Below are 19,560 nucleotides of genomic sequence, written 5' to 3'. Positions count from 1 at the left end.
GGGGTGTTGCTCCATTCTGAGTTCTTCTTAGTGCCTGAGGTGGAGGCCATGGAACCATCCTTAGTGCCTGGGGCCAACTTTGCTCCAATGGAACCATGGCTGCAGGAGTAGAAGAGAGAGAGAAGTGAGAGGGGGAGGGGTAAAGAAGCAGATGGGCACTTCTTCTGTGTGCCCTGACCTGGAATCAAACCTGGGACATCTACATGCCTGGCTGATACTCTACCTCTGAGCCAACGGCCAGGGCTGTTGTGAAGCCTTTAGATGTTATTTTATATATGAAGCCCTTATTCAGAGTATATACTGCATATGTAATTTTAACCATTTTGATATTCTGGTTTCTTGGTGCACAGTTAATAAAGTAAAAAGCGTTACAAGAAAAAAATATTAAGTTATAGTCTCATTCTCTACCAAAGGGACCAGGAAATAGAAATATATTTTAAAAGTATCTACTTCAAAACCATAGAAAAACATTGATTATTAAAAGTGATAATTGTTTACCTAGTGAGCCTGGAGAGAAGCAGCATACATGGGTTTCTATTTGGTATTAAAATAGCATTCTATATTGTTGACTTTATTGTAATTGCCTATTTGTTTTTTGATGTAATTTTTCTAAGTTTTGTCATTAATATATTACTGATAGACTTGCTGTAAAAGTGGAACCATTTGATTTAAATCTGACTGATTTAGAAAACATTATTCATGAATCATTAAATCTGCTCTTTTGCCCTTCAAAGAAAAGGCTGATTCTAGAGCTGGGGCAGAGAAGATACAAGATAAATATGTATCAAGTGCTTAAGCAAACAGATTCTAAAGATGGAAGACTTTAAGCAATCAAATTAGTAATGATAGTGTTTAATTTTAACTGAAAGAGTTAAATATCCACGAGTCCATACCGACAAAAACAAATGATTAATAAATTAATGGAGCTGAAGGGACAAATCTTCCTTACAGAAGACTGTCAAATAATAAGTGTAGATTCTACTCCTTCTACGAGGTCGGGCTTGATTGTCCTCTGAGTGTGGGACGGACTTAGTGACTCATCCTAAAAGCTGAGAACATGTTTGCCAGGCAGAAAAGAGGACTGTGTCAGGCATTCTGTTGAGATAGCAAGACATGCTATTCCAGTTCAGAGCTGTGGGAACAGAGGTTACATGTATGTATTGTATAATAAAGAGATGGACATGCTATTTCAGTTCAGAGCTATGGGAACAGGTTACATGTATGTATAATAAAGAGGTGGACGTACTGTTCCAGTTCAGAGCTGTGGGAGCGGAGGTTACATGTATGTATAATAAAGAGGTGGACGTACTGTTCCAGTTCAGAGCTGTAGGAGCGGAGGTTACATGTATGTATAATAAAGAGGTGGATGTGTATGTTGGACCTCATCCTGCCATCAGTGGTTCTCAAACATTAGAAGATACAAGAATCACTTAGAAGCTTTCATGTAAAAAATAATTTTACAATATGACATAAAGGAGGTGGATCTTGAAATAAGAGACAGCAGAAGTGTAGATCCAAGAAGGGACAGCAGTGGAAGGAAGTAGTATTATGGAAGCCAAGGTCAAACAGTGTTTAAGCACCATTAAGTAAAAAGTGATTCTTCAGAAATCTGGTTTAGAAATTCATAGAATACTTATGACTTTGAAGTACCTCTGGAAGGGAGTATATAAGAAACCAAGTTAGAGTGGATTGAGAAGTGAATGAGAAGAGAGAGGTAGAGAAAATCAGTGGTAAAACACTCCTTTAAGATTTTTATTATTGATGGGAAGGAGGGGGAACATAGAGGAAGTGGAAGTTTTAGCAGTGGAGACCGAGTTCTATTTGAAGATGACAACTATGTTTATGCACTTAGAGGAAGTGCCTAGTGGAAGCAGTGAAGACAAGTTAGGGAGAGGGCAAGTCATTACTGAAGTGCAGTGCTCTGGAGGAACTAGAATGATAGGGTGAAGATTTCTTAGCAAGTGTTAGTTTTGAAAAGATATACTTCTTCCTCACAGATAGGCAGCAAGGAAGGTTGGTGGTACCATAGAGAGCAGGACATTGAGGTTTATTTCTATGGCTTCTGTTTTTCTCTCAGTTGAAGGAAACAGTTTTATGCTGAGATTAAATCAAAACATTAAGGGCATTGGAAAATGTGTTTTGGATTTGGAATAGTCACTATGATGAATAGAAAATGGAGTAAGCTCAGGACAGTTGAAAATCTTGCAAAACAAATCAAATCTAATGATACGTTAACCCTTTGAGTAGTGAGTTTTTTTCATGCTTGCTGACCCCGGAAGTGAATTTTTTTCAAAAAATGAAATTAGTTCCAATTACAGTTGTATTAACTTAAAGTCATGTATGTTTGATAACCAATTTATGGAAACAAGAACATACATTTGCCTTTTTTTTAATGTTGCCTTACACATTTTTAAAATAAAATTTTTTAACGTGTTTGTTAAAATCATGAGGATGTTCATGAATGTTCATACTACTCAAAGAGTTAAAAGGATACTATGTTATGATCAAGTGGATAGAACTTATTCCAGGGATTTAATAATTCATTAATGGATGGGAAAACTCAATATTATTACATTGTGAATTCTATCAGATGGATCTATAGATGTAATGTAGTTCCAATAAAAATCCCAGTGGGCTGTTTTATAGAAACGATCAAGGTGATTCTAAAAGGTAAATAGAAATGTAAAAGCCTAGAATAGTTAAAACTTTGAAAAAGGACATCAGAGTTGGAAGACTAACACTATCAAATTTGAAGACATTAGGAAATTCCAGTAATCTTAATTATGTGATATTGATATAAAAGTAGACAAATAGAACAACAGGACAGAATATCCAGAAATAAGCCCACCCATATATACCATATCCCCTCATGTATAAAACAATCCCATGTATATAAGACACACCTTAATTTGGGGGCGGAAATTTGAAAAAAAAAATGTATTACATAAAGTTATTGAACTCAAGTTTTATTCATCATAAAATTCATACAACTCTTCATCCACGTGAAAAAGTGGGAAATGCAAGTAAAAAGTCTACAACCACTGTATAAGACACATCCAGTTTTTAGATCCCAAATTTTTTGGGAAATGGTGCGTATTATACATGGGGAAATACGGTAGATTACTGACCTTTTTTTTTGGCAATGGGGAAGGGGTATGGAGAGGGGAAGGGAGAGAGGAAAGAAGCATCAACTCCTAGTTGCAGCAATTTGGTTGTTCATTGATTGCTTCCCATACATGCTTTGACCAGGCAGCTCAAGTCAAGCCAGTGAAACCTTGTTCAAGCCAGTGACCTTGGGCTTTAAGCCAGTGACAGTGGGATCATGTTGATGATCCCTCACTCAAACTGGCAACCGTGCGCTCAAGCTGGTCAGCCTGTACTTAAGCTGGATGAGCCCGTGGTAATGCAGTGCAGAAAGAACCAGTTTTTAAAGAAAAGATGCTGGAATAATTGGATAACCATATGCAAAACTAAAACAAAAAAGAAAAACTACACAAAACCCAAAAAACAACAAACTAATTCATACCTTAAACAATTTTTTAAAAATTAACTCAAAAAAGGGACATAGACTTAAATGTAAAACCAAAAACTAAAAAATTTGTAGAGGAAAAACAGGAAGAAAAATCTGTGAGTTCTTGACTTTGGCAAAGATTTCTTGGATACAATAATAAAATCAAGATCCATAAAAACAAATTGATAAATTGGGGTCGTAAAAGGAAAAAACTTCTTTTTAAAGACATTCATTCTTAAGAGAATGAAAAGACTAGCCACAGACTGGGAGAAAATCCTTCCAACCATGTATCTGACAAAGAACTTGTACCCAAACTCACAAAACTCAACAGTTAAAATCTCAGAAAAAGATTTGAACAGTTCACCAAAGATTTACATGCTTGACAAAAGCACATGGGAAGGTTCTCAGCAACATTAGGTATCAGACAATTGCAGATTGAAACCAGATGAGATACCACTATATACCTGTTAGAATGGCTAAAATTTAAAGGAATGGTCACACCAGCTGATGTGGAGGAACTGAACACTCCCTGCCACTGGCAGTGTAAAATGGAACAAACGCTTTGGGAAACAGTCTGGCAGTTTCTTAAAAAGTTAAATGTATTCTTCCCATGTGTTCTAGCCATCCCACTTTTATATAGGTAGTTACCCAAGAGAAAACGAAGTATTTATTCACATGAGGACTTACACATGAATGTTTATAACAGTTTTATTTATAATAGATTAAAAAACTAGAAACAATCCAAATGTCTATCAACAGGTCAGTGAATAAAATGGACACATGCAACATGAATGAATCTCAAAATAATTGTGTTGAGTGAAAGAGGGAGACAAGAAAAAGTATATAGTGGTCCCATTTATATAAAACTCTAAAATATGAAAACTATAGTGAGAAAACAGTGGGGTGGGGAGGGAGGGATTACTCACATGCAGAAGGAAACTTGGGATATGCTTACTATTTTTATTGGAGAAGGTTCACTGGTGTGTGTGTGTGTGTGTATATATGTATATATGTGTGTGTGTATGTCAAACCATCAAATTGTACATTCCAAATATTTGCAGTGTATTGTTAATTATAATTCAGTGAAGCTATTTAATAAAAAAAGAAAAATCAATTTTTTTGTCAACAATTTTTGTGGTACAACTGGAAATCAAAAGGACAGTGCAATAATGAAAGCAGTGTCATCTAGTGTTGGGATGAAGGGTTCACATAAATCATGCTACTGTAATTTCAAACCTCAGTTGCCACTGGTATTTTAAAAAATATTTTTATTTTTTAATGTGGAGTGTCAGTCTGCATGTATTGAGAAAAATGACATTTTCCTTTTTTTTCTTCTCCCCTTTTTATAAAAAGGAGTGACAGTTCATTCAGATTCTTTGTATTCTTCTTCGTCTATATTTGTCAGTTTGCTGTGCATGTTCTACAGGCTGCAGGATTTCACAACTGGGGCAACTGGTAAGTCATTTAATTACTGTAGTTAATCTGTTCATCTAGTATATTTATGTAATTTTTGACTTCCTAAAAATAGTTAACAGAGGAAAGCCAGATTAGCAAAAGTAAACAAAAGTTAAAACTTCATTTTTTAGTATTTAAAAATTTTCTAAGGCATACCCTTTGGACAAACCATTCTTTTTGAAAATTATGTTTCCATTTTTAAAAATAGCACATTATGTCTAGTTTAAATAAAATGTGTATATAGAGTGAGAAGGAGATTGAGGAGTGATATATATAACGGAGGGCCAAAGATAATGGGAAGGAGAGAAGAAATTCAAGGATTTTAAGAAAAAGAAGACCCATTATGTGAAAAGCACTATTTTAGGTATACAAACATGTTTTCAAATACACACATTTGCACATGGACACATGTCTTTGAAAAGTGGAACCACTACATACATATATAGACTTTTTTTTCTTTTTTATTAAATTTTTTGGGATGACATTGGTTAATAAGATTATATAGCTGTCAGGTGTACAATTCTGTAACACACGGTCATGGTATTGTGCTTTCACCACCCCAGGTCAGGTCTCCTCCATCGCTGTCCTTCCCGCCGTACCCTCCTCTGTTCTGTAACACACGGTCATGGTATTGTGCTTTCACCACCCCAGGTCAGGTCTCCTCCATCGCTGTCCATCCTGCCGTACCCTCCTCTGTTCTGTAACACACGGTCATGGTATTGTGCTTTCACCACCCCAGGTCAGGTCTCCTCCATCGCTGTCCTTCCCGCCGTACCCTCCTCTGTTCTGTAACACATGGTCATGGTATTGTGCTTTCACCACCTCAGGTCAGGTCTCCTCCATCGCTGTCCTTCCCGCCGTACCCTCCTCTACCTATGCCCACCCCCTTTCTCTCTAGTGATCACCATACTGTTGTCTGTGTCTATGAGGTTTTTGTTTATTTGTTTGTTTTAGATTTTATTTGCTTAATCCCTTCACCTTTTTCACCCAGTCCTGCCACCCTCCTCCTCTCTGACAGCTGTCAGACTGCAATTTGTATCTATGAGTCTGTTTCTATTTTGTCTGTTAGTTTATTTTGTTCATTAGAGTCCACATGTGAGTTAAATCATGGTACTTGTCTTTCTCTGACTGGCTTATTTCCCTTAGCATAATGCTCTCCAGATCCATCTATGCTGTTGCAAAGCGTAAGATTTCCTTCTTATTTATAGCTGAATAGTTTTCCATTTGTAAATGTATGAGTTTTTTTATTCACTCATTTATTGATGAACACTTGGGCTACTTCCAAATCTATACATATATTTTTAAACAATAGAATCATTCTCAGCATAGCAAGACGGTCACTCAGTGGGGGACCCTCAGTAATGGACACTATTTGGACCCAGGCTTTGAGGTAACAGCAGGTCTATATCTCTCTCTATACCCCCTGGAGGAAACATTCCGTGAATGAAACGGCAGGTGGGAGCTTACATGTCTCTACAGTTAGAGCTCCCTCTCTCCTTTCTCTTATAATTGAGTTGTATACAGTTGAATTCTTGTAAGCTAAAAGCGTTTATGGGACTGATATACTGCACTTTGTACATAAACTAAAATGATCACATAACTGGAGTGTATTGAGGACTTACATTTAGTATGCACTACTGAAGCAGTAGTGACTGGCAGTCAGACAGCTATCTGTAACTTGCAGATCCTCATGGGCACATATATACATTCAGGGAATTTATATAGGTATTTTAAACCAGTTCTAGGGAAAAGTAGCATTTGTTATTATTTTAAATAGTCTTTGGCATTTGAGGGAACAGAAATGCTTTGAATGTTTAATTTAAAAACTTGTTAACAGCACAAGTTTTTCATTATGAAATTAATGTCTTGCTTTTTAGCACAAACTTAGAAAACATGTTAAAAGTGAGCATAACCATGTGTGTTGTAATGAAATAGCAAGGAGTCTGCTGGTGAGGGTATATACAGGATGATCTGTTTTAAGATAGACCTCATGTAATTCAGCATTTTTAAAAAAAATTAAACTGTTTGGCCCTGGCCGGTTGGTTCAGTGGTAGAGCGTCGGCCTGGCGTGCAGAAGTCCCGGGTTCGATTCCCGGCCAGGGCACACAGGAGAAGCGCCCATCTGCTTCTCCACCCCTCCCCCTCTCCTTCCTCTCTGTCTCTCTCTTCCCCTCCTGCAGCGAGGCTCCATTGGAGCAAAGATGGCCCGGGCGCTGGGGATGGCTCCTTGACCTCTGCCCCAGGTGCTGGAGTGGCTCTGGTCGCGACAGAGCGACGCCCCGGAGGGGCAGAGCATCGCCCCCTGGTGGGCAGAGCGTCGCCCCCTGGTGGGCGTGCCGGGTGGATCCCGGTCGGGCGCATGTGGGAGTCTGTCTGACTGTCTCTCCCCATTTCCAGCTTCAGAAAAATACAAAAAAAAAAAAAAATTAAACTGTTTATTTTAAGTTAAGTGTAGATTCACATACTGTTATAAGAAATAATGCCGAAAGATCCCAGGTACTCTCTACCCAGTTTTCCCCAGTGGAAATATCTTGGCAAAACTATGGTATAATAATATTATTTTACATTCCTACCAACAAGGATGGCTTTACGAATAAAGCCACGATAAGCATTTGTGAACAGATTTTTGTGTAAAACATTAGTTTTCACTTCTCTGTGATAAATACCCAAGATTATGATTGTTGGTTCATATGGAAGTTGCATGTTGAGTGATTTTTATGAAACTGACAGACTGTTTTCCAGAATGGCTATACCATTTTACATTCCTACCAACAATGTGTAAGTGAGTCAGCCTCCACATCCTTACCAGCATTTGGTATTTCCACTTTTTATTTTAGCCGTCCTGATAGGTCTGTAGTGGTAGCTAATTAAGATTTTAATTTGTATATACCTAATGAGTCATGATGTTAATGTGTTTAGTTGTGATCTTTGTATCTGTATTGGTGAAATATTTCTTAGTGTCTTTTGCCCATTTTTTTCTATTTTTTCTTTTAACTATTGAGCTTTGAAAGTTCTTTCATATTCTGGATGCTGATCTTTTGTTGCATATATGGTTTGAAATATTTTCTTCCATAATTAAGCAGACTTTAAAATTAACTTTTAAAGAAAGTGATAATGAACTGTTTGGTTTATAAAATATGCCTGACCAGGCCATGGCAGAGTGGATAGAGTGTCAGACTGGGATGTAAAGGACCCAGGTTCGAGCCCCAAGGTCTCCAACTTGAGCGTGGGATCATAGACACGACCCCATGGTCACTGGCTTGAGCCTAGAGGTCACTGGCTTGAGCAAAGGGTCACTCACTCTGCTTGAGCTCCCTGGTCAAGGCACATATAAGAAAGTACTCACGCCTGACCAGGTGGTGGCGCAGTGGATAGAGCATCGGACTGGGATGCGGAGGACCCAGGTTTGAGACCCTGAGGTCGCCAGCTTGAACGCGGGCTCATCTGGTTTGAGCAAAAGCTCACCAGCTTGAACCCAAGATCGCTGGCTCGAGCAAGGGGTTACTCGGTCTGCTGAAGGCCCACAGTCAAGGCACATATGAGAAAGCAATCAATGAACAACTAAGGTATTGCAATGAGCAATGAAAAACTAATGATTGATGCTTCTCATCTCTCTCTGTTCCTGTCTGTCTGTCCTTGTCTATCCCTCTCTCTGACTCTCTCTCTGTCTCTGTAAAAAAAAAAAAATTGAAAAAAGTATAAAAAAAAAAAAAAAAAAAAAAAAGAAAGTACTCACTGAACAACTAAGGAGCCCCGCAACAAAGAATTTGATGCTTCTCATCTCTCTCCCTCCCTGCCTGTCTGTCCCTGTCTGTTCCTGTCTCTCTCTCTCTCTCGCTAAAATATATATATTTTACATATATAAATATATATATATATCTACATCTATATAGAGATATATATAGAGAGATATATGTGTGTGTGTATATATATATATATAAATAAAAATATATATAAAAAGTGTGATGGTATACACCTAAGGTTGGAGTTTGATGTCTGGGTTTGAATTCAGACTATGCTGTTTATTAGCTGTGTGACCTTGGCAGGTACTGAGTATCACTGTGATTCAGTTCCCTACCTGCAAGATAAGGATTAACAACAGCATTATTGTATTGTATTGTTGTGAGAATTAAATGAGTTAACACGTATAAAGAACATGAACATTGTTTAGCTCATAAGAGCTAAATGTTAGTTATGTTATTTTTTTAAAGGACTGCATTGACTTATTTGCCTGTTTATACTTTTTATTACTTCATAGTGGTTGGATTTCATCCCTTACTGGTCTCAACCAAAGTATTCCTGTCGGAATCATGATGATAATCATAGCAGCACTTTTCACCGCATCAGCAGTCATCTCACTAGTTATGTTTAAAAAAGTAAGTGAAACTTTGCAAATTATTATAGTGAAACTCATTTTCCCATTTGCTCTTACTTTAGTGTAATCACAAGCATTTCTTTTTGTTGTTCTGCAGTTTTGCTGTCTGAGAATTACTTTTTCCAGTTAAAAAGTTGTTCATAAAAAAAAAAAAAAAAAAAAAAAGTTCATAAAATTTTTTAGAAAATTACATCACATTTTAAAGTTTCTGTAAAAAGGACATATTTTAAAATCCTATTAATTGAAGTCTTTTTCCATCAATTTAAGAGTCAGTCTGGTTTTTAAAATTTGGATTATTTTTTATATATTCTGATTTTTAAAAATATTAAGGATATTAGCCTTGTTAATGAAGTGTGGTATGTGCACTTGTTTTTGTTTTTTATTTTTTTGACAGAGATAGAGTCAGAGAGAGGGACAGACAGGAAGGGAGAGAGATGAGAAGCATCAGTTCTTCGTTGCAATTCCTTAGTTGTTCAGTGATTGCTTTCTCATATATGCCTTGATCTGGGGGCTACATCAGAACAAGTGACCCCTTGCTCAATCCAGCAACCTTGGGCTCAAGCTGGTGAGCCTTGCTCAAACCAAATGAGCCCGTGCTCAAGCTGGTGACCTTGGGGTTTTGAACCTGGGTCCTCCGTGTCCCAGTCTGACTCCACTGCACCACCGCCTGGTCAGGTGGCATATTTTTTATTTTTATTTTTTATTAAGTGGGAGGCAGAGAGGCAGAGAGATAGACTCCTACCATGCACCCTGACCTGGATCCATCTGGCACGCTGTCTATGGGGTGATGGTCTACCTATCTGGGGTGTTGCTGTGCTGCTGGGCAACCAAGCTATTTTAGCATGTGAAGTGAGGCCATGAAGCCATCCTCAGCTCCTCGGGCCAACTTGCTTTAATCATTTGAGCCATGGTTGCCAGAGAAGAAGAGAGAGAGAGAGAGAAAGAAGGGGGTGGGATGGGGTAGAGAAGTAGATGGTTGATTCTCCTGTGTGCCCTGACTGGGAATTGAACCTGGGACTTTCATATGCCGAGCTGATGCCTACACTGAGCCACTGGCCAGGGCCATTTTATTTGTTTTTAAAATTTATTTATTTTTTATTTTAATTTATTTTTTTTACAGGGACAGAGAGAAAGAGAGAGGGATAGACAGGGACAGACAGACAGGAACGGAGAGAGAGATGAGAAGCATCAATCATCAGTTTTTTGTTGCGACACCTTAGTTGTTCATTGATTGCTTTCTCATATATGCCTTGACCGTGGGCCTTCAGCAGACCGAGTAATCCCTTGCTCAAGCCAGCGACCTTGGGTCCAAGCTGGTGAGCTTTTTTGCTCAAGCCAGATGAGCCCGTATTCAAGCTGGCGACCTCGGGGTCTTGAACCTGGGTCCTCTGCATCCCAGTCCGACACTCTATCCACTACGCCACAGCCTGGTCAAGCAAAAAATTTTTTTATTTTTTAAAATTTTATTTTTATTTTTAGTGAGAGGAGGAGAGGCAGAGAGATAGGATCTCACACCTGGATGAGGATTCACCTGACAAGCCCACTAGGGGATGATGCTCTGCCCATCTGAGGCCATTGCTTCATTTTTTTAGTGTTTGAGGCAGGAGCAACGGAGCCATCCTCTGTGCCCAAGGCCAACTTGCTTGAACCAATCGAGCCATGGCTGTGGAAGGGGAAGAGAGTGGGGAGGGGTGGAGAAGCAGATGGACGCTTCTCTTGTGAGCCCTGACCGGGAATCGAACCTGCGACTTCTACACACCGGGTCGACGCTCTATCACTGAACTAACCTGCCAGGGCCTGATTTTAAAATTTAAAGACTAAATTACTTATTTAAGAATATAAAGTGAGCTGGTGGCAGGTTCAGGTTGGGTTATGACATGAATTTTGTTTTTAGTGACTGCCCAATTAACCTACACTTCTTAGAATTCCCAGGGCTGTTTTCATGCCTTAAAAAGTCATTTCGTAGGGTGGAAAATAAATCAATGTTTTTATATATTTATATAAAGTTTGTGTTTTAGATAAATATTTTTTTTTATTCTGCATGTGTCCAAACATGATATAGAAACCCTGAGAGTAACACCTATGTTTTACAATGATAAAGACTTTTGGTGGGTGTCACTCTAAAAAAAATAAGTCTATACAACGTTTTCTTAATTCTTAAATACCTAGTAACTTGAGAATAGGTACAAGAAATGTATAGAAATAATTGTACCTTATATTTAAGAACACTTTCCACTCTTGAAGTATTTTACTTTTACATTTGCCTTTTGTTCTTCTCAAAACTCTATGAAGGTTAGACTGTGTTGTTTCTGTCCAAATTTTGCTACTCATTTTCTCTCATAAAAGCTTTTATTTCTTTTCCAAGTGACATATACATACTATGGAAACTCAGCTTTGTAGAGTTACTAAATCCTAAAGTCTTTTTTCCGCCTTCCTCCTCCTTGAACTGTGTGGCCTTCTGTGCTCCAGGTGTCTGCCTTCCTCAGCCTTCCTAGTTGTGTTCTGACTCTCATTGCCTGAGGCTGTTCCTTCTCTCTTCATTTTTTTGTTCAGCTTTTTAGTAAAAGTCTTCTTAAATGCAGTCAGCTCTGCTTTTTGAGCTATAATACTATCTTTTTTTTGGAGGACTTTCAACCTCCCTCATTGATTCAGTTTCTTCTCTATTTGGGTGACCTGGAATCTGGGAGTTGGAAGATATAATGCTTGCATTACAAATTGAATGGAATCTTCAGGTGACTATTTACAGCAGCAGTTGAGTGGTATCATCATTTCACAGTAATACATTATAAACTCATCATTTTTTTCTCAGAAGAATTTCTTTTTGAAATTCTTAATTCATATTCAAGAAACATTTATTAAGACTAGATGTTGTATGATTCTGTTTTTATGAAATGTCCAAAATAGGCAAACCTGTAGAAACAGAAAGTAGATTAGTGGGTGTCTGTGGTTGGGAGTGGGGTGGAGAGTGACTGCTAATAGGGAATTTCTTTTTGGGGTGATGAAAATGTTCTAAAATTAAGTTGTATGGAGAATATAGTCACAACACTGTGAATACACTAAAAACCATTGATTTGTTCACTTTAAAAGGCTAAATTGTATAGTTACAAATTTTATCTCAGTGAAACTTTTTTTTTAAAAGGAACATTTATTAAATACCTGCTATAACTGAGGTGGTGCCGAGCACTTTTTCAGGTGACCCTGTTTAACATTTGTGTCAGCACTGTGACTATATCTGTCCGTGCTTCCATTGCTTTTTTTTAGTCACTTTCTTAGATTATGTCTATATATCTCTATATATTTTTACTATTTTTCTGTCTGTCCTCTTTTTCAGTCACAACCTCTGTTAATCAGATTTTTTTTTACTGGTAACATCTTGCTCCCACTTTCTTTAGTCCATTTGATATATAGTTACTACACACCCAGCACAGTGAAGTTTTCTGACATGGACCTGGGGTAGGGAATGTGCTGTGGTCACTGCGGGGAGGTAGCGCTAGCCCCTTAGGGAATGTGCTGTGGTCACTGCGGGGAGGTAGCGCTAGCCCCTTAGGGAATGTGCTGTGGTCACTGCGGGGAGGTAGCGCTAGCCCCTTAGGGAATGTGCTGTGGTCACTGCGGGGAGGTAGCGCTAGCCCCTTAGGGAATGTGCTGTGGTCACTGCAGGGAGGTAGCGCTAGCCCCTTGCCGGCTCCTGGAGCCAGATGCTCTGCTCTAGTTGAACTGTGTGCCCCAGTTTCTGTGCACGCAGCACGTGCGTGCCCTCCCCAGCTCTCGTTCATGCTATGTTTCTTAACTTTTGGGCTGCTTCACCCACCATTTCTGCTAGTATCCTTCTAAGGACTTGCTCAAATCTTCCTGACTCTTCCCCAGAATCTTTCTCTTACCCCATGTCTTAGGGATTATCATCCTCAATATTCTTGGGGAACTTGCTGTCTGCATTACACTCTGTAGTAGCTGGTCACATTTTCTGGGTACCCAGCTTGTTAAGTTCCTTCAGGGTGAACATCTTTTAGCATTGGAATTAAAAGAGAAGGGCAAGAGTTTTGGAACCACACAACTCAGGTTGAAATTCTGGCCCCTGCACATACAGCTGTGTGAACTGAGGCATGCTCTGGTAAGCACTCAGGTTCCTTGTCCTCACCCACACTCTGAGCTCCCTGAGAGCAGGGACCTTGTGTGTGCTTTCCAGCTGTATTCCTCACATCTAGAGCAGTGACTGGCAGAGAATGGCGTGTGATGGGCACTCAGATATATGTTGAATGAATGAAGAAATGAGAATAACTGCTACTATCTAAATGAAACAATGAATGTCAGTTGCATAGCACAGGATCTCAATTAAAATTAATTTTCTTTTCTGGTCTTTTTGACCCCTTTAACATTTTATATTCAGGGTCTGGTTTGATGTGTACTTTCGTTCAGTAGGTGCCTGTATCAGTCCATATTCCACCAGATAAACAACAGAATGAAGGTATTACTGTAAACAATTGACTTATATGGTTTGGGGGCTGGCTAGGTGAGTCTGAAATCTACAGGATAGGCAGTCAGGAAGGGTTGGAAACGCAAGCAGAAGCCAAAGCTCTAGTCACAGGTGGAATTTCTTTTTTCTCAGAGAAATATCAGTTCTGTTCACAAGGTCTTTCAACTATAGTAATTCAATCAGGTCTACCCTGATCATTCAGGACACTCTTTTTTTCTCAGAACGAACTGATTATAGATGATAATCACATATAAAAAATATAATAGCTTCACATCATTACCTAGATTGCATTTGATTGGTAACTAGAGACTATAACCTGATCATTACAATATCTCTTTGGACAATTCCTTTATTATTCCAGATATATTGTTGAGGGTGCTTTATAAAACTAGAAATGTAATAAAATTAGAGTACAAGGGAGAGTTTTGTGGTATGTTGCAGGTTCCATTCATTTGTTAAACAACCAGTGAAGAGTGTGTGTCATGTGCCAGGTACTACATGCACTAGAAGCTTCTTGCTCACATTTCTGTGTGGAAGATAAATGAATGGATACCATGAGCCAGTGATTTAGTGGCTAGTAGAGGGCCAAATGCAGGGAGTGCATAAGAGGGGACACCTAACTAAACTTTGCAGATCTCTTTTAGTAGTGAGGTCTTTTTGTGTTGCTTTGCATGAGATATGATGAACAGGAGTTACTTAAGTTAAAAAATAAAGGGAAGGGAGAGGGTAAGTAGGTACCACTTAGCAGGGATACCATTTCCATGGCATATTCAGGGAAATTATAAGTGGCTGAAAATGGGTAGGAAATAAGCTTGGTGCTTGAGTCGTGCAGGGAGAAAAGTGGACTCTTGGTTGTGGAGGACAGGCAAAGATGAGGCTGAACACACACCTGTGTGTTCTTATATTCTGTAGGGTCTTATAAACTAGGAAGCCTTGTTAGAGATTGGATCTCTTCCAAAAAGTGATGGTGAGCTTAGAAGAGGTTCAAAGAGGAAAGTGGTTAAATTGAATTAATTTGAGCTTTAGAAAGACTTTAGGAATAGATTTGGCATTTGTGGGGTACAGATGTGGTACCTGGAGAGATTTAGATTGGGAGATAAACTAGGAAGCTGGTTAGTAATGATGGTGGCCTAAACTAAGAGAAAGTGAGCAGATAGTGATTGATTTGACTAGAACTTGGAAGTGGAGGATGAGGGAAGACTCAAGGATGAAATCCAGGTTTTTAGATGGGTTGTTCAGGAAGAAGAGCAAATTTGAGTATGATGTTTTCAACTGTGTGTGTGGAGAGTTTAAAATTCTGGCGGGGCATTAAAGTATAATCACTTGGTCGGCTTTTGGATATATTAGGTGGGAGCAAAGGAAAGGGCTCTAGGCTGGATTTCTAGATTTAGGAAGTACTGACTTCTTGATGTAAAAAAAAAAAGCCTAGAAAATGGATATGCAGTGAGAAGAGGGCTAGGGTAGAACATTCCCAGTATTGAAGAACCTGCGGGGGGGAACATAACTAGCAGTGGTGGGGAATGTGGTGCCAGGTGATTAGTAGAGTCTGAGTGTCGAGGAAGTGTTGATTTTGCAGCTGCTGTGCAGCACTCTGAAGTATGTGACCTACAGTGTTTCCCATGTACACAGTTCCTCAGGGTCCAGTTCATGAAAGGTAAAGTGTTAGAGCTGTGCTTGTTGAATGCAAGATATTCAAAAGAAACAGGACTGCTTCTCAAATAAAGGTATTGATATAAAAGTTATGCAACATACTCTATTTTGGTTGACCTTTTTTTCTTTTACCTAATAGTTAAAGAAGTTCCCAGTTACCTCTTTTTTATATGTGTTTATTGTCTTTCAGTCTATACAAGTTTCTAAACTTCTCTGAATATCATTTCAAATTCCTGTGAAATAAGAAATTTAAATGAGATGATTTTCTGTGTGAGTTTATAAGTATAATCAATGAGAATAATATAAGCTAAAATATAATTTGAGACAGCTTTCATATTTTTAACATCATAGATTTCTCTTACTTTGATAGATCCAATAAAAACACCTGATTTCTTTTTTTCTTTTCCACACTTGCTCAAAACTGGCTATTTAAAAAAATAGAAAAAATCCTTTGGGGTTATGTAGCCATAGTTTATAACCACTAGGTGTCAGGCTCTTCATAAACAGTTAATGCCCTATAAAAATTATCTGTACACACAATATTTTGACTCTAGAATCATTTTGTTTTATTAGGATATTCTGTTTCTATCCCCAATTAAATGCACTCTGTGGTATATATATATATATATATATATATATATATATATATATATATATATATATTTTTTTTTTTTTTTTTAATTACAGTGAATACAATTTTGAAAATTTTGTTAGCATTCTTACATCTTACATAGTTGGAGTAGGTGGTCATTGGTATATAGCACTATGAGCACTATGGTACTTAATGCTGTTTCTCCCATAGTGTCATCTTATCCAAAATTTAAAAAATTGAAATGCAAAAATGCCTGTCCCTTGTACCTCTTCATAAATAAGAGAATAGTTCACTCCTTACCTTTCCAAGATAGATTTCTTAAATTTTTCTTACATAATTTTTTTTGTGTGTGTGACAGAGTCAGACAGAGGGACAGATAGAGACAGACAGACTCCAGGAAGGGAGACAGATAAGAAGCATCAATTCTTCGTTGTGGCACCTTAGTTGTTCATTGATTGTTTTCTCATATGTGCCTGGGGGGGGGGCTACAGCAGAATGAGTGACTCCTTGCTCGAGCCAGCGACCTTGGACTCAAGCTGGTGAGCCTTGCTCAAACCAGATGAGCCTGTGCTCAAGCTGGCGACCTCGGGATCTCGAACCTTGGTCCTCCGCAACCCAGTCCGACACTCTATCCACTGCGCCACCGCCTGGTCAGGCCTTACATAATTTCTAAGTGGAGTTTCTTTACTTTTTTTTTTTTTTTTAAGAAAATAGCTTTCTATAGCAAACTACTAGAATTGAATAATAGTTTTTGGCTAAGGCAGAGGTATTATAAGTGGGTCTAATAACAATGAATGAATGAATCACATATTTATCTATCTATCTATCTATATCTATATCTATATGATGGGAATCCAAAACTTTCTCTTTTTTTTAATTGGTATAAAAGCTACAATAGCCTGACCAAGTAGTGGCGCAGTGGATAGAGCGTCTGACTGGGATGTGGAAGACCCAGGTTCTAGACCCTGAGGTCGCCAGCTTGAGTGTGGGCTCATCTGGTTTGAGCAAAAATTCACCAGCTTGGACCCAAGGTCGCTGGCTCAAGCAAGGGGTTACTCGGTCTGCTGAAGGCCCGCGGACAAGGCACATACAAGAAAGCAATCAATGAACAACTAAGGTGTCGCAATGCGCAACGAAAAACTAATGATTGATGCTTCTCATCTCTCCATTCCTGTCTGTCTGTCTGTCCCTGTCTATCCCTCACTCTGACTCTCTCTCTGACTCTGTAAAAAAAAAAACACTAGAATAACTTAGTATGGAAAAGACAAATAGATAATGCATAATTCATAGTCTTTTTAGGAACTTCTTTTGAATGGCTTTTTTTCCCCATTAAAAACATAAGTTTTCCTAAGTGCTTAACAATTTTTTTCTTTACCAAAATATCTATTCGGCAAATACTCTTATTTTTGTGTGAGGGTATAGAATTTGGCTATACAATTTGGAATAATGACAAGTCTCATTTATTAGTTAAATTGGTGTTTTGCAGTAAATGTTTTGTGACAATCTATTATATGTACAGAGATAATCCTGGAGTAAAAGTGACTTCATTTTTCTTTGAAAGCATTGTTAACTGTTCACCCCCTTTTGGAGGGGCTTTATTTTGGATATAGGACAGAATGCTGATAATTTTACTGTACTGGTGTACTGTAATCATAGATAGGCTCTCTCACTACCCCCATTTCTCTCCCCTTTCAGTCATGCAACACTATAGTCTTTTCTGATTAGAAATCAGTTTCAGATGATTTACATTGCCTATGAAAGTGCTGGTCTAACAGACAGTAGTATGGTGGTTATGAGAGGAGAGAGGGTGGGGAGATAGTAGAAGGTAAAGAGAGGCAAATATATATATGTTGATAGGAGATGATTTGACTTTGGGTGGTGGTCACATAGTGCTATATATAGCTCATGTATACTCTTGAATATACTCTTGAAACCTATATGATCTTGCTAACTAGTATCACCCAATAAATTTAATAAAAATAAAATGCTGGTCTACATGCATATTTTCATATAGGGGACACAGAGTAGACACAGTAATACTTTTGAATCTCTAGAAAAATTGACATTCTGAGCAGGTTTACATTCTGTCCTCGGTATTTTTAGTACACTTTGCTCTTAATTTTTATTTTTTATAATTTATTATAAGTACTAGGTTACTTATAGTACTTGTTTATATATTTTCCCAGCTTTTAAAAAAGTTAAAATAATTTTGGTGTGACCAGGATCTTATAATAAAAGCATGAATTTTTGAAATGGTGTTCTGTAAGCTTTAATGAAAACATATGTTTGGATTATTTTTATTAAATAAAGTACCATAGTTCTTTTCAATTTTTAAAAAATTTTCCATTGATTGAGAGAGGGGGCAGAGGGAAGAGAGGGACAGTGTAAGAGAGAAGCATCAACTTGTTCCACTTAGTTCCATTTAACTGTGTGTTCATTGACTGATTCTTGTACATGCCCTGACCAGGGATCAAACCCGTGACCTTGGTGTGCTGGGATGATGCTTTATCTACTGAGTCATCTGGCCAGGGCCTTTACTTTTCATATACTTATATTTTGTCATACACCAACCCACTGTACACTAAGATATTTTTGAAGATAAATTAAGGAGGCAGGATTCCCTGCTGGATTTGCGTCTTGACTATGACACTTATGCAGCTATTTAAAAATTAATTTTTATTAGTACAACACATTTACATAATTATTTTATCCTGAGGAAAACTCCCAGAGTCAGGGCAACAAATATTCTTGTTTTATGGAAAGTAAACGAGGTTTTGAGTGGCAATAGTATTTGAGCGTTGTGCACTGAACACTTATGTAGTCTTTTCCCTCTAGTTGGCTCTCTGGGTCTATATAGATAAAAAGACTGTTGAGAAATGTGTGCTCTTCCTACCTTTATTTTGCCTCTGTGTTCTGTGAGGCAGTGAATTTCATTTTAAGTAACTTAAACTTTGAAGCCCATATATATCACATCAGCTACTCAATACAAATTTGAAAGCAGTCCCAGGTTCGAAACTCTGAGGTTGCTAGCTTGAGTGTGAGCTCATTTGGCTTGAGTGCAGGCTTTCCAGCTTGAATACAGGTGCTGGCTTGAGCAAGGGGTCACTGGCTCAGCTTGAGCCTTACATATGTAAGACAGTGAAGGAACCCCAGCTGTGTTCACAGATGCACCTGAAAGATCCACACACTGAACGGACTAAAGGTGGGATGGGGTGAAAAGGGGGATGGAAGATAAAACACAATCGCAGTGGGATTTGGATTCTGACTGACCCTTCAGAATCTGTCACACAAAATCAAACATGGAAGAAATGAAAACATTAAAGTTAAATTTAAGTTATATGTCCCAGTCAAGGCACATATGAGAAGCAATCAATGAACAACTAAAATGATGCAACTATGAGTTAATTCTTCTCCTCTCTCTCTCGTAAAAACAAAAAACAAATTAGAACACATGGTTATTTATCCCTATAAACTGTGGGGAAAGGGGAAGTCACTGCACTGTG

At 38.2% G+C, this 19,560-nt stretch overlaps 1 protein-coding gene across 1 annotated transcript in view; it reads left to right on the top strand.

The window, feature by feature from the left end:
• SCAMP1 (secretory carrier membrane protein 1) overlaps positions 1-19,560 on the top strand; it is a 114,593-nt gene that overhangs the window by 84,053 nt on the left and 10,980 nt on the right. The window contains exons 7-8 of the mRNA XM_066381694.1: positions 4,865-4,966; positions 9,225-9,342. Of these exons, the coding sequence (XP_066237791.1) occupies positions 4,865-4,966; positions 9,225-9,342 (220 nt within the window). The remainder of the gene's footprint in view (positions 1-4,864; positions 4,967-9,224; positions 9,343-19,560) is intronic.

The sequence above is a fragment of the Saccopteryx leptura genome, chromosome 4 (genome assembly GCF_036850995.1).
Source record: "Saccopteryx leptura isolate mSacLep1 chromosome 4, mSacLep1_pri_phased_curated, whole genome shotgun sequence".
NCBI classification, from domain to species: Eukaryota; Metazoa; Chordata; class Mammalia; order Chiroptera; family Emballonuridae; genus Saccopteryx; species Saccopteryx leptura.
The sequence above is the reverse complement of the archived record's forward strand: the minus strand, read 5'-3'. Positions and strand labels throughout refer to the sequence as shown.